This window comes from Pseudophryne corroboree, chromosome 4 (genome assembly GCF_028390025.1).
Source record: "Pseudophryne corroboree isolate aPseCor3 chromosome 4, aPseCor3.hap2, whole genome shotgun sequence".
NCBI classification, from domain to species: domain Eukaryota; kingdom Metazoa; phylum Chordata; class Amphibia; order Anura; family Myobatrachidae; genus Pseudophryne; species Pseudophryne corroboree.
The window spans coordinates 695,875,409-695,891,425 of NC_086447.1; the positions used below are offsets into that span (position 1 = coordinate 695,875,409).

General features: G+C 43.9%; 1 protein-coding gene across 4 annotated transcripts in view; it reads left to right on the forward strand.

The window, feature by feature from the left end:
* STX11 (syntaxin 11) overlaps positions 1-16,017 on the forward strand; it is a 133,761-nt gene that overhangs the window by 91,129 nt on the left and 26,615 nt on the right. For 2 of the 4 annotated variants that reach the window (XR_010176138.1, XM_063917934.1), the window contains exon 1: positions 10,039-10,137. The exons of the other annotated variants lie outside the window; for them this stretch is intronic. Coding sequence is in view for 1 of the 2 variants with exons in the window: in XM_063917934.1 (XP_063774004.1) it covers positions 10,101-10,137 (37 nt within the window). In the remaining variant the exon portion in view is untranslated. Of the gene's footprint in view, positions 1-10,038; positions 10,138-16,017 lie in introns of those variants that run through there. 4 annotated transcript variants of the gene reach the window in all.

Genomic DNA, 16,017 nt, shown 5'->3' on the forward strand with positions numbered 1-16,017 from the left:
ATTTGTATAATCTTGCGGAAAATAAATATTTGGACAATCAAAAAGTTTAACTCAATACTTTGTAATATAACCTCGGTTGGCAATTTACAGAGGTCAAACGTTCCCTGTAGTTCTTGACCAGGTTTACACACACTGCAGCAGGTATATTTGCCCACTCTTCCATGTAGATATTCTCTAGATCAGTCATGTTTTGGGGCTGTCGCCGGGCAACACGGGTTTTCAACTCCCTCCACAGATTTTCTATTGGGTTGAGGTCTAGAGACTGGTTAGGCCACTCCAGGACCTTGAAATGCTTCTTACGGAGCCACTCCTTAGTTGCCCGGGCGGTGTGTTTGGGGTCATTGTCATGCTGGGAGACCAAGCCACGTTCCATCTTCAATGCTCTTACTGAGGGAAGGAGGTTTTTGCCCCAAATCACACGATACATGGCCCCATTCATCCTCTCTTTAATACGGATCAGTCGTCCTGTCCCCTTTGCAGAAGAGCAGCCCAAAGAATGATGTTTCCACCCCCATGCTTCACAGTGGGTATGGTGTTCTTGGGATGCCATTCATCATTCTTCTCCCTCCAAACATGGCGAGTGGAGTTTTATACCAAAAAGTTCGATTTTGCTCTCATCTGACCACATTACATTCTCCTAATCCTCCTCTGGATCATCCAGATGGTCACTGGCAAACTTTAGACGGGCCTGGACATGTGCTGGCTTAAGCAGGGGGACTTTTCGGGCGCTGCAGGATTTCAATCCGTGACGACATAGTGTGTTATTAAAGGTAACCTTTGTGACTGTGGTTCCAGCTCTCTTGAGGTCATTGACCATGTCCCCCCGTGTAGTTCTGGGCTGATTCCTCACCGTTCTCAAGATGGGATGCGGTCAACATCCCGCTGGACGGGATCCCGGCGGTCGAAATACCAACGCCGGAATCCCGACCGCCACAATCCCGACATATTCTCCGTCCGTGGGTGTCCACGACACCCATAGAGGGAGAATATAATAGTGTGCCGAGTGCAGCGAGGCACCGTGCCCGCAGCGTGGCGAGCGAAGCGAGCCCGCAAGGGGCTCCGTTCCGCTCGCCACCCCTGTCGGGATTGTGTGGTCGGTATTTCGACCGCCGGGATCCCGTCCAGCGGGATTACGTACTGATCCCCTCAAGATCATTGATACCCCACGAGGTGAGATCTTGCATGGAGCCCCAGGTCGAGGGAGATTGCCAGTGATCTTGTATTTCTTCCATTTTTTTAATAATTGCACCAACAGTTGATCTCTTCTCACCAGGCTGCTTGCCTATTGTCGAGTAGCTCATCCCAGCCTTGTGCAACTCTACAATTTTGTCCCTGGTGTCCTTAGACAGCTCTCTGGTCTTGGCCATGGTGGAGAGGTAGCAGTCTGACTGTTTGAGGGTGTGGACAAGTGTCTTTTATACAGATAACCAGTTCAAACAGGTGTCATTAATACAGGTAACGAGTGGAGGATAGAAGAGCTTCTTAAAGAAGTAGTAACCGGTCTGTGAGAGCCAGAAATCTTGCTGCTTGGTAGGTGTCCAAATATTTATTTTCCACAAGAATATACAAGTAAATTGTTTAAAAATCATACAATGTCTCTCACAGTTGAAGTGTACCTATGATGGAAATTTGGAAATTACAGACTTCTCTCATCTTTTTAAGTGGGTCAACTTGCACAATCGGTGGGTGTCCAAATACTTTTTTTTGCCCCACTGTATGTGTGTGTGTGTGTGTGTGTGTGTATGTATATGTATGTATATATATGTATGTGTGTATATATATATATATATATATATATATATCTATCTATCCATACAGTGTAACGCTGGCACTCTGGTACCCTCCATCTGGGTTTGGTAACCCCATATGTAGATCAAAAAATGAGGCGGCACTCAGAGATTTGTTGAAAAGCAAACAGGTGTGTATTCAAATCATCACATCACATCAACGTTTCACTTTCTGCACTGTTTGTTGATCCTGATGAAGGGGATTTGTTCCCCGAAACGTTGATGTGATGATTTGAATACACACCTGTTTGCTTTTCAACAAATCTCTGAGTGCCGCCTCATTTTTTGATATATATATATATATATATATATATATATATATATATATATATATATATATATATTTTATAAATACAAAGTGTGAGCGCAAATGAAGTCTTTTCTGTGGAACTATAAGTGCGTGCATGTATTGGCACCTTAAAAAGACTGAAGTTTCACACACGAATAGAATCTCCAACAGTCTTGTCTGCACGCTGTCACTTGTATCAGCTGTCGTCCACCTGTCTCTACACAGGGAAATAAGTGTCTAAAATAAATAAAATCATTGGGGGCTCCAGTAGTGCATTAAAAGAGTTACAATTTATTAAATCATCATACACCGTGAATCCGATTCAGTGCGTACCAGAGAAGGCGGTACAATCACCGCTTATAAAATCATATAAGAACGGTCATCAAGGACGAATTTACCACTGCATGATGCTGGGTTTCACGTCCATCCACAAGCCACGCCCCTACGCATTTCGTCACAGGGACTTCGTCAGATATAGTGTTTATAGTGGAGTGTGAATAAATGTAGTGATGGTAGAAGCCGCATAGGCCACAACCATAAGGAAATTCTTCTTTCATGTTCAAGCTCTAAGCTCTTCTGTCCCTGATATTTCTCTGACGTCCTAAGTGGATGCTGGGACTCCGTAAGGACCATGGGGAATAGCGGCTCCGCAGGAGACTGGGCACAACTAAAAGAAAGCTTTAGACTAACTGGTGTGCACTGGCTCCTCCCACTATGACCCTCCTCCAGACTTCAGTTAGAATCTTGTGCCCGGCTGAGCTGGATGCACACTAGGGGCTCTCCTGAGCTCCTAGAAAGAAAGTATATCTTAGGTTTTTTATTTTACCGTGAGATCTGCTGGCAACAGACTCACTGCAGCGAGGGACTAAGGGGAGAAAAAGCGAACCTACCTGACTGGAGATAGTTTGGGCTTCTTAGGCTACTGGACACCATTAGCTCCAGAGGGATCGAACACAGGACCCGACCTCGATCGTTCGGTCCCGGAGCCGCGCAGCCGTCCCCCTTACAGAGCCAGAAGCAAGAAGTGGTCCGGAAAATCGGCGGCAGAAGACCTCGGTCTTCAACAAGGTAGCGCACAGCACTGCAGCTGTGCGCCATTGCTCCTCATGCACACCTCACACTCCGGTCACTGATGGTTGCAGGGCGCTGGGGGGGGGCGCCCTGAGCGGCAATATAAACACCTTGGCTGGCAAATCATCACAATATATAGTCCCAGGGCTATATATGTGATAAATTACCCCTGCCAGAATTCCTGAAAAAAGCGGGAGAAAAGTCAGCTGAAAAAGGGGCGGGGCTAACTCCCTCAGCACACTGGCGCCATTTTTCCCTCACAGCTCCACTGGAAGGATCGCTCCCTGGCTCTCCCCTGCAGTATCAAGCTACAAAGGGTAAAAAAGAGAGGGGGGGCACTAAATTTAGGCGCAGTATAACTATATAGCAGCTATAAGGGGAAATAATTCAGTTAATCCCTGTATTATTATAGCGCTCTGGTGTGTGCTGGCATACTCTCTCTCTCTGTCTCCCCAAAGGGCTTTGTGGGGTCCTGTCCTCTGTCAGAGCATTCCCGGTGTGTGTGCGGTGTGTCGGTACGGCTGTGTCGACATGTTTGATGAGGAGGCTTATGTGGAGGCGGAGCAGATGCCTATAAATGTGATGTCACCCCCTGCGGGGCCGACACCTGAGTGGATGGTTATGTGGAAGGAATTACGTGACAGTGTCGACTCCTTACATAAAAGGTTTGACGACATACCGAATATGGGACAGCCGGCTTCTCAGCCTGTGCCTGCCCAGGCGTCTCAAAAGCCATCAGGGGCTCTAAAACGCCCGCTACCTCAGATGGCAGACACAGATGTCGACACGGATACTGACTCCAGTGTCGACGACGATGAGATTAATGTAACTTCCAATAGGGCCACACGTTACATGATTGAGGCAATGAAAAATGTGTTGCACATTTCTGATGTTACCCTAGGTACCACAAAAAAGGGTATTATGTTTGGAGAGAAAAAACTACCAGTAGTTTTTCCTCCATCTGAGGAGTTAAATGAAGTGTGTGAAGAAGCGTGGGCTTCCCCCGATAAGAAACTAGTAATTTCTAAAAGGTTACTAATGACGTACCCTTTCCCGCCAGAGGATAGGTCACGTTGGGAAACATCCCCTAGGGTAGATAAAGCGCTCACACGCTTGTCAAAGAAGGTGGCACTACAGTCTCCGGATACGGCCGTCCTAAAGGAACCTGCTGATAGAAAGCAGGAGGCTATCCTGAAGTCTGTATATACACACACAGGTATTATACTGAGACCAGCTATTGCTTCAGCATGGATGGGCAGTGCTGCAGCTGCGTGGTCAGATTCCCTGTCGGAAAATATTGATACCCTAGACAGGGACACTATATTGCTAACCGTAGAGCATATTAAAGAACGCAGTCTTATACATGAGAGATGCACAGAGGGATATTTGCCGGCTGGCATCTAAAATAAGTGCAATGTCCATTTCTGCCAGGAGAGGGTTATGGACTCGGCAGTGGACAGGTGATGCAGACTCTAAAAGGCACATCCATGCTGAAGCAATAGCTGGTCTCAGTATAAGGCACATGGAAGTGAGGAGTTGTTCGGGGATGGTCTCTCGGACCTAGTTACCACAGCAACAGCTGGGAAGTCTGCGTTTTTACCCCATGTTCCCTCACAGCCAAAGAAAGCACCGTATTATCAGGTACAGTCCTTTCGGCCCCATAAGGGCAAGCGGGTTAGAGGCGCGTCCTTTCTGCCCAGAGGCAGAGGTAGAGGGAAAAAGCTGCAGCATACAGCCAGTTCCCAGGAGCAAAAGTCCTCCCCCGCTTCCTCTAAGTCAACCGCATGACGCTGGGGCTCCACAGGCGGAGCCAGGTACGGTGGGGGCCCGTCTCAAAAATTTCAGCGATCAGTGGGCTCGCTCACGGGTGGATCCCTGGATCTTTCAAGTAGTATCTCAGGGGTACAAGCTGGAATTCGAGACGTCTCCCCCCGCCGTTTCCTCAAATCTGCCTTGCCAACAACTCCCTCAGGCAGGGAGGCAGTGATAGAGGCAATTCACAAGCTGTATTCCCAGCAGGTAATAGTAAAGGTACCCCTACTTCAACAAGGACGGTTTTCTATTCCACAATGTTTGTGGTATCGAAACCGGACGGTTCGGTGAGACCCATTTTAAATTTGAAATCCTTGAACACATATATAAAAAAATTCAAGTTCAAGATGGAATCGCTCAGGGCGGTTATTGCAAGCCTGGACAAGGGGGATTACATGGTATCACTGGACATCAAGGATGCTTACCTGCATGTCCCCTTTTACCATCCTCACCAGGAGTACCTCAGATTTGTGGTACAGGATTGTCATTACCAATTCCAGACGTTGCCGTTCGGTCTCTCCACGGCTCCGAGGGTCTTTACCAAGGTAATGGCCGAAATGATGATACTCCTTCGAAAGAAGGGAGTTTTAATTATCCCGTATTCTAAATATTCCAAAGTCACAGCTGGTCCCTACGACACGTCTACTGTTCCTGGGGATGGTTCTGGACACAGAACAGAAAAAAGTGTTTCTCCCGGAGGAGAAGGCCAAGGAGCTGTCATCTCTAGTCAGAGGCCTCCTAAAACCAAAACAGGTGTCTGTGCATCACTGCACGCGGATCCTGGGAAAGATGGTAGCTTCCTACGAAGCAATTCCATTCGGCAGGTTCCATGCAAGAACCTTTCAGTGGGACCTGTTGGACAAGTGGTCCGGATCGCATCTTCAGATGCATCGGCTGATAACCCTGTCTCCAAGGACCAGGGTGTCTCTGCTGTGGTGGCTGCAAAGTGCTCATCTTCAAGAGGGCCGCAGATTCGGCATACAGGACTGGGTCCTGGTGACCACGGATGCCAGCCTTCGAGGCTGGGGGGCAGTCACACAGGGAAGAAACTTCCAAGGACTATGGTCAAGTCAGGAGACTTCCCTAAACAAAAATATTCTGGAACTGAGGGCCATTTACAATGCCCTAAGTCGGGCAAAACCCCTGCTTCAAAACCAGCCGGTACTGATCCAGTCAGACAACATCACGGCGGTCGCCCATGTAAACCGACAGGGCGGCACGAGAAGCAGGACGGCGATGGCAGAAGCCACAAGGATTCTCCGATGGGCGGAAAATCACGTGTTAGCACTGTCAGCAGTGTTCATTCCGGGAGTGGACAACTGGGAAGCAGACTTCCTCAGCAGGCACGACCTTCACCCGGGAGAGTGGGGACTTCATCCAGAAGTCTTCCAACTGATTGTAAACCGTTGGGAGAGGCCACAGGTGGACATGATGGCGTCCCGCCTAAACAAAAAACTAGAAAGATATTGCGCCAGGTCAAGAGACCCGCAGGCGATAGCTGTGGACGCTCTAGTGACACCGTGGGTGTACCGGTCGGTTTATGTGTTCCCTCCTCTTCCTCTCATACCAAAGGTACTGAGGATAATGAGGAGAAGAGGAGTAAGAACTATACTCATTGTTCCGGATTGGCCAAGAAGAGCTTGGTACCCGGAACTTCAAGAAATGATCTCAGAGGACCCATGGTCTCTGCCGCTCAGACAGGACCTGCTGCAGCAGGGGCCCTGTCTGTTCCAAGACTTACCGCGGCTGCGTTTGACGGCATGGCGGTTGAACACCGGATCCTGAAGGAAAAGGGCATTCCGGAGGAAGTCATTCCTACGCTGATTAAAGCTAGGAAAGAAGTAACCGCAAACCATTATCACCGCATATGGCGAAAATATGTTGCATGGTGTGAGGCCAGGAAGGCCCCAACGGAGGAATTTCAGCTGGGCCGTTTCCTGCACTTCCTACAGTCAGGGGTGACTATGGGCCTATAATTGGGTTCCATTAAGGTCCAGATTTCGGCTCTATCGATTTTCTTCCAGAGAGAACTGGCTTCACTACCTGAAGTTCAGACTTTTGTTAAGGGAGTGCTGCATATTCAGCCCCCTTTTGTGCCTCCAGTGGCACCTTGGGATCTCAACGTGGTGTTGGATTTCCTAAAGTCACATTGGTTTGAGCCACTTAAAACCGTGGAATTGAAGTATCTCACGTGGAAAGTGGTCATGTTGTTGGCCTTGGCTTCGGCCAGGCGTGTATCAGAATTGGCGGCTTTGTCATGTAAAAGCCCTTATCTGATTTTCCATATGGATAGGGCAGAATTGAGGACTCGTCCTCAATTTCTCCCTAAGGTGGTATCTGCCTTTCATCTGAACCAACCTATCGTGGTGCTTGCGGCTACTAAAGACTTGGAGGCTTCCAAGTTGTTGGACGTAGTCAGGGCCCTGAAAATTTATGTTTCCAGGACAGCTGGAGTCAGAAAGACTGACTCGCTATTTATCCTGTATTTGCCCAACAAGTTGGGTGCACCTGCTTCAAAGCAGACTATTGCTCGCTGGATCTGTAGTACGATTCAGCTTGCACATTCTGCGGCTGGACTGCCGCATCCTAAATCAGTGAAAGCCCATTCCACGAGGAAGGTGGGCTCTTCTTGGGCGGCTGCCCGAGGGGTCTCTGCTCTACAACTTTGCCGAGCAGCTACTTGGTCGGGTTCAAACACATTTGCTAAATTCTACAAGTTTGACACCCTGGCTGAGGAGGACCTAGTTTGCCCATTCGGTGCTGCAGAGTCATCCGCACTCTCCCGCCCGTTTGGGAGCTTTGGTATAATCCCCATGGTCCTTACGGAATCCCAGCATCCACTTTGGACGTCAGAGAAAATAAGAATTTACTCACCGGTAATTCTATTTCTCGTAGTCCGTAGTGGATGCTGGGCGCCCATCCCAAGTGCGGATTGTCTGCAATACTTGTATATAGTTATTGTTTAACTAAAGGGTTATTGTTGAGCCATCTGTTGAGAGGCTCAGTTGTTATCATACTGTTAACTGGGTATAGTATCACGAGTTATACGGTGTGATTGGTGTGGCTGGTATGAGTCTTACCCGGGATTCAAAATCCTTCCTTATTGTGTCAGCTCTTCCGGGCACAGTATCCTAACTGAAGTCTGGAGGAGGGTCATAGTGGGAGGAGCCAGTGCACACCAGTTAGTCTAAAGCTTTCTTTTAGTAGTGCCCAGTCTCCTGCGGAGCCGCTATTCCCCATGGTTCTTACGGAGTCCCAGCATCCACTACGGACTACGAGAAATAGAATTACCAGTGAGTAAATTCTTATTTTAAATGACACAAAATGTTTTTTATTCTTAGACTAGCTGGAGTACCCGGCGTTACCCAGGATTTTAAGAATGTTTGTTTACAAAAATTAATTTAAATATTAAACACACCGTATAAATAACATAGTATAAAAAAGCATGTAAAATGTTATACACATCAATAAAATGAAAACCCAAGGTGCTGCTGGGGGACCTTGCTATTTCCACTATATAACTCTGTGTGTGGGTTCGTGCTACCTCCATTCCCCTCCTCACATCATGTCACTGCCGCTGTCACATGCAGCCCTGTCATCACTGACATATCATACATGTCCTAATATAGTCAGTGCCCACTCCTAGGGGTGATAGTGGTGTGTTACCCCCACAGTGTTTGTTCCCAGAGTGTAAGTAATATGTGTAGCAAGTTTGTTGTAAATTGCTCCAGGCATTCCAGAGTTATGCTGTCTGCTGAAAAAACTCTGTGCTGCTGCCTCACCCCTAGGGGTGCTAGGGGTATCTTCCTCCCACAGTGTTTGTTTCAGATTGTAAGGCATATGTGTACCAAGTTTTGAGTACTTTGCTCCAGCAATTCCGGAGTTATGCTGTCTCCTGATATACTCTGTACTGCTGTCTGCACCTAGGGATTTCAAATTGTTTTAGTTGCCTCCGCCATGTTTTAATACGCCTGTATGTGAAATTTCACGATCTTCGCTTGTAAATTGTGGATTTGTATAGAAAGACAGAAGAACAGAATGACCGATTTATTCATTTTTATATATTAGATTTATATCCTTCCCCTGCTTTCACAATGCCTAGTACCATTTTTTTTTTTTTTTTTTTATACTTATAGGGCCTAAATCATGTTTGTACACAGTTGCCGATGTTGATGTAACAGAGCAATAATCAGCAAACTGTGCATGTGGCGCAATTGTAGTGCGCAAACGGCACGGGACATTTGCGATCGTGCTCACAGTGAGGTCTTAGCCGCAGAGTGATTGACAGGAAGGGATTGTTTGAGAGAGTTTACAGGGAGTGGCGGCAAAAAACGCATGAGTGTCATGGCTGTTTTCGGTTTTATCTGCATTCAGCTGTGCTCATGTAGGCAGAGAAACATGGTGCCAGCGCCGCTACTGCAGCGGCCAGTCTGCGTAGCCATAGGGCAACCTATAGATCTGATGTCCCTCATTTTTGTGTGTAGTATGCAAATGTTTGCGATCAATTCGGTGGATGTCTCTTTCCATTTCAGGGACGGCAGTTTCACCAGCTAACATTTTGCTTTTCCGTAGCCCAAATAATCGCACATGCAATTGCATGTGCTTTCAAACATGAATTGGGCCCACAGTTCACAATGTTCTTCTGCATAATTCGTAAGTTAATTTATGGAATGATTTGTATCTAAATGCAATTGACCACATTATTTGGGGAGTGTAGTTTCTAGTCTCTCATGGTAAGTGCACAGATATATGCCCACTGGCCCAGCAGTTTTGTTGCCTGAGATGAGCTTGCAGCGCCTCTTGGTAAGGATCAGCCGGCTTAAATGGGAAGTTCTGTTTCTGCAATATTTTTAAGTCTTCGAAATAGACTTTACTTCTGTTTTTTTTTTTTTTTTTTCTTATCAAACATCCTCTTTTTTTCCTGTTGGTAAATAGAGTTACTTGATTGGTTCATTATCAAACTGAGAGGTCACAGCTCACTGCTCTCTCCACAAGCCAGCCTACATCTGTGTTGTCACCACCTAACAGCCTTTTTAGACAAGCAATGCACTATGCATGCACCAATTTGTCATTGTGCCTCACCCACTATACACTAAATAATCTCCTTTACTTGATGGTGGCAATTTAAAGCTGTAATTAAGATGGAGGATACAGGAAGTGACCAGATACAAAATACAGGTCAGTGCTACTTATTTTTCTGTGCCTGATACATAAAATGCTACCAATAGGGATGTAAATGGTATTTTTCAATGACTGAGGTATTATATATTTACTTTCTACTTAGGGGGGAAATCAATTAGCCACTAATTGACCCCCCTGGTGCTATTTAGTTAGCCCCAAATCTGGAAGGCGGAAAAAAAATCCCAGATAAACAGACTCATTTTCGCGAATGCGGCTGCGAAAACACATAGGTCTGTGAACTTCTCATGGATTCTATTTGTTTTCACCCAAAAATAAATGTAATTATTTTTTGGGAGATAAAAATGGGGTGTAATTGAATAGATAAAACCCCTTCTTTTTTTTTTTTTTATAGTTCTCCCCAGAAATTATCGGGGCTAATTGAATTTCCTCCTTGAGTGGTATCCTGTTAGCCTTGTTTAATTTTCCTCAGAAAAAAAATATTGTGATTTTAGCCCAATGGTAAGTATCAGGCAATCCTTTTTAAAGCCCCCTTTTTTTTTTGGCCTAAAAATGTACTGCTATTGGCCAACACACATGGGATCTGGGAAGGTTCCAGAACCCATGTGTTATTACGGCTCTGAAGGGCTGCTAATCGGGGATTATGCTTCGCGTGACTGCTTCCAGAGATCAGCAAGCCGGCAACAGGGCTAGTAGGATATCCCTTAGCAAATCTATCAGGAGCTGTAAATTACTGCTGCCTAATAGGATATGGCCCTTAGTACATTGGTTCTCAAACTGTGCGGTGGCACCCTGGGGTGCCTTGGGTTAATGTCCAAGGATCAATTCAGATTACTTATGGTCAAGGTGATAGGCAAAAGCAGTGCTGGCGGCTGCCAATCATAAAATATGTGGACAAACAGAAGCCAATCCTGTCCCTGAACACATAACTGACCCTAAGGATGACATATAAACACAATTTACTTAATTTCATATTTCTCTCTACATTTCTCAATAAGAATCTTATGGCCTAGGGGTGCCATGAAAAAAATTCTAATACTCTGGGGCGCAGTGATTCAAAAAAGTTTGGGAACCACTGTCTGTAGTTAAGTACTAACATTACTCATTTAGCATATCTGTACTAAAATATACAGGTTGAGTCTCCCTTATCCAAAATGCTTGGGACCAGAGGTATTTTGGATATGGGATTTTTCCGTATTTTGGAATAATTGCATATAATGAGATATCATGGTGATGGGACCTAAATCTAAGCACAGAATGCGTTTATCTCTCATATACCCCTTATACACACAGCCTGAAGGTCATTTTAGCCAATATTTTTTATAACTTTGTGCATTAAAACAAAGTGTGTGTACATTCACACAATTCATTTATGTTTCATATACACCTTATACACACAGCCTGAAGGTCATTTAATACAATATTTTTAATAACTTTGTGTATTAAACAAAGTTTGTGTACATTGAGCCATCAAAAAACAAAGGTTTCACTATCTCACTCTCACTCAAAAAAGTCCGTATTTCGGAATATTCCGTATTTCGGAATATTTGGATATGGGATACTCAACCTGTGTGTGTGTGTGTATATATATATATATATATATATATATATATATATAATATATGCAGAAAGTATTATTTCCCAGCTGCATGAGATGTGTGTCACTTAATCTTGGCTGCTTTCATATCTTTGATTTTATATGATGTATAAGTATGCTGCTTCATAGAGTCCAGCTCTTGGCACCTGTGTCCCATTCTGCTCACCGCAACACTTATTTTCTTGAATGTCTGACAATATACATATGCCCTCCTGAATGAGCTTTAATTCAACAGCGTCTGACCATTGAACATGCTGCTAGAATATGAAAGTTTTTCCTTAAGTGCCTGGAAATGACATAGGTACTGTTCCAATGACAAATGTAGTTTCTGCCACTCCTAGTGATGGGAATTAAAAATATGAATGTGGAGTATGTTGGACTGCATACAAGAGATGAGTGAGGAAGATATCAGTGTACAGCCAAATATAAATAGTTCACTGAATAATAGCCGTAATCAATGGACTTGGTTAGCTTTGGTATATAAGAAGAATTGTGTATACATTTATGTTTCCGCCCATTTATGTTCAAAATAGCCCTTCTCCTGGCTTGACTTTTATTTATAATATCTGTCAATGACCATGTTCTCTTTAAAAAAAAAAAAAATTAGGGTATTTCCATCATCTAGTAATGATGGAAAATACTATATTATCATTGTATATTTGGGGAAGGAAAAAAAGTAGCTTGTCTGAATGTGAACTTCTCTTGTAGGTGGAAACTTGGGGAAATAATACAATTTAAAATTTTGAAAGGCTGTAACTAGTTTGGCACAAATTCAGAAATGTAATTTCATTGTATACTGCAGTACTTTAATTTGTTAGACAATATTTTCAGCACATTTACTTTTTCTGTGACAAGCCTCACATTCCTTAACGCAAGACCTTTATAGAATTCCAGGGTCTGTAAACAATCAGCAGACAGAATTCTGACTATGGGCCTGATTCAGCATGGATCGCAAAAGCAAACTCTTTCTCTAGTGGGCAATGTGCACTGCAGGTGTGGCAAATCTAACCTGCAGAGAGAGCTGTAGATTTGGGTGGGTTATTTTGTTTCTGTGCAGGGTAAATACTGGCAGCTTTATTTTTACACTGCAAGTTAGATCTCAGTTTGAACACACCCCACCCTAATCTAACTCTCTCTGCACATGTTATATCTGCCCCACCTGCAGTGCACATGGTTTTGCCCATTAGAGAGAGATTTGGCTTTTGCGATCCATGCTGAATCAGGCTCTATATTATATATGCTAACAATAGTTAGTAAATGCTGCACCTTTACACATCTGTCCAATGAGAAAATGCCTTCCTGCACTAAAACTTATTCCAGGCGGGGAATGTAATAGGGTGTAAGAATCAGAAAGTGAGCGATTTTGTGCGTTTTCTGGGGGGAGGGGGTGGGGTGGGGCGGTGGGGGTTTAAAAGCGGCAATGATTTACACAGCAAAATCAACCTGGTGTACATGATAGCAGCTTAACCCCCCCCCAAACTCACAAAATCCCTAACTTTCTGATTCTCATACTCTATTACTTTTCACCAATCTGTCAGTTTTCGTCGCCATACAGTATACACTGTGTACATTCAAATAAATATTTTTCTATACTGGTGAACCAAGTGATTTTTTTTTTGTCTCTTATTTTTAATTAAAATGGAATTAATACAGTATACACAATGATAATGTATAGTGACTGCAGGCATGTATTAGGATTTTGGAGACTGATGGGTAATAACGGTATTGCACTATTGTGCGCTGCTTTTACTTGTTAGACGCTTTGGTACGTACCTTCATGTTTTATCTGAGAAAAATAAATGACCACCTGTGTAAAGTAGACTTAGTTGGTATCGGTTTTATTGAAGCATAAGTAATGCATAATTATTTTTATTGATCATCCACCAGCACTGAACTGATGGATTTTTAATTAGCAAAACTAAGCACATATTCATCTAAAAATGTTTTGGATATAATACAAGCTCTTTAGATGACAACAGGCTCAATTTTTACATTACAACAACATAATATATCCGAGTGGACAGGCATGAACACCATAACAAACTTTGCACTCTTCAATTTCTTAACTTACAGTAATCATGGGTGCATGTGGCCCAAGTCTGCATATAAACTCCCCTATTACAGTGTTCATCAAATGACCAATCACCAGGTGAGAGGAGGCACCTAAAAAGAAAAAAAATTCAAATATTCAATTGAAGTTCCGTTCTTCCGCCCTGTTGGAAATTCCGACAAGTCGAAAAACACATGGATGAGCAGAATCTCTGCTCATTCATGTGTTTTCGACCATTTATTTTTGCCCATAAGAGAGGGCGGAAAAGAATGGTCGGAATGGGAGGGGAAACGGCCCGCTGTTGAGTAGTGATGTGTCAGATCCTCTCCGTCAGAGAGGATCTGACTTCAATTGAATATACCCCATAATCTGTGTGACGTTGTGTATTTAATAAATATTAAGGAAAACTAAAACTTGCTTCCTGCTTTGTCTTTAACCAATTCCCAAGTCCTAAAAATAAAATATCTCAAGTCATTAGTGGCCTAATTCAGAGTTGATTGCAGCAGCAAATTTGTTAGCAGTTGGGCAAAACCATGTGCACTGCAGGGGGGGCAGATATAACATGTGCAGAGAGAGTTAGATTTGGGTGGGGTGTGTTCAAACTGAAATTTAAATTGCAGTGTAAAAATAAAGCAGCCAGTATTTACCCTGCATAGAACCAGTATAACCCACCCAAATCTAACTCTCTGCACATGTTATATCTGCCACACCTGCAGTGCACATGGGTGGTCATTCGAGTTACTCGCTCGCTGACTATTTTCGCAGTGCAGCGATCAAGTGAAAAAACGGCAAAAATGCGCATGGTACGCAGCGCGCATGCGCTAAGTACTTTCACACAAAACTTTGTAGATTTACACAAGCTCGAGCAACGTTTTTTCATCGCTTGAGTGATCATAGTATGATTGACAGGAAGTGGGTGTTTCTGGGCGGAAACTGTCCGTTTTCAGGGAGTGTGCTAAAAAAACGCAGGCGTGCCAGGTAAAAACGCAGGAGTGGCTGAGGAAACGGGGGGAGTGGCTGGCCGAACGCAGGGCGTGTTTGTGATGTCAAACCAGGAACTAAATGGACGGAGGTGATCACAGTCTAGGAGTAGGTCTGGAGTTACTCAAACTGCAGGGAATTATTTAGTAGCAGTTCTGCCAATCTTTAGTTCGCAATTCTGCTAAGCTAAGATACACTCCCAGAGGGCGGCGGCCTAGCGTGTGCAATGCTGCTAAAAGCAGCTAGCGAGCGAACAACTCGGAATGAGGGCTATGGTTTGCCCAACTGCTAACAAATTTGCTGCTGAGATCAACTCTGAATTACCCCCTAAGTTATAGAGACATAGAATGGGGTCAGTTCAGTTAGGAGTGATGCCGGCAACATCCATACGTAGTCCCTACATTATGCGTCTTACTTTGCAGCCCCAATGGGGGGCTTTTTCAGACAGCTTCTCCTGTTTACAGGGGTTTGAGTGCACTGCCCATTGCGCCAGAACAAGTGATAGTGCATCACTCCTAATTTAGATGACCCCCTATATGTTATGTATGTATACATGGGTATAGTGTTGTACAGCTACAATTCACCACTGCTCTGTTCTAGCTGAACCACCCGTGCAATTGCACATCGATATGAAGGTCACACCTTAGTGCTTTTCATTACCGTAGCAGACCCCTTCTCTTCAGCTGTCATGCTTAGGTCTTTTGGTCACTAGCATAGTTCGCTTGTTTATTTTCTGTGTTAAAACTCACCCTGTGTATGTTTGTATGTATGTGTGTGTGTGTGTGTGTGTATATATATATATATATATATATATATATATATATATATATATATATATATGTGTGTAGATATATATATATATATATATATATGTGTAGATATATATATATATATATGTGTAGATAGGTAAGGCACTCCTAAAGCTAAATGTGAATAATGCCGGTGCCTCCGTAAAACCAAATTAATAGCACAGAGAGAGGACGTGGCACCCACGGCAAACTGAAGAACTCAGACTCATCAGTAATTTAGAGTAACGTTTCAGTGGACACCCCACTGTCGTCAGGCTTGACGACAGTGGGGTGTCCACTGAAACATTACTCTAAATTACTGATGAGTCTCTGAGTGCCACGTTCCTTCTCTGTGCTATATATATATATATATATATATATATATATATATATATATATATATGTATGTGTGTGTATATATATATATATATATATATATATATATATATATATATACACATATATATATATATATATATATATATATATATATACACATATAT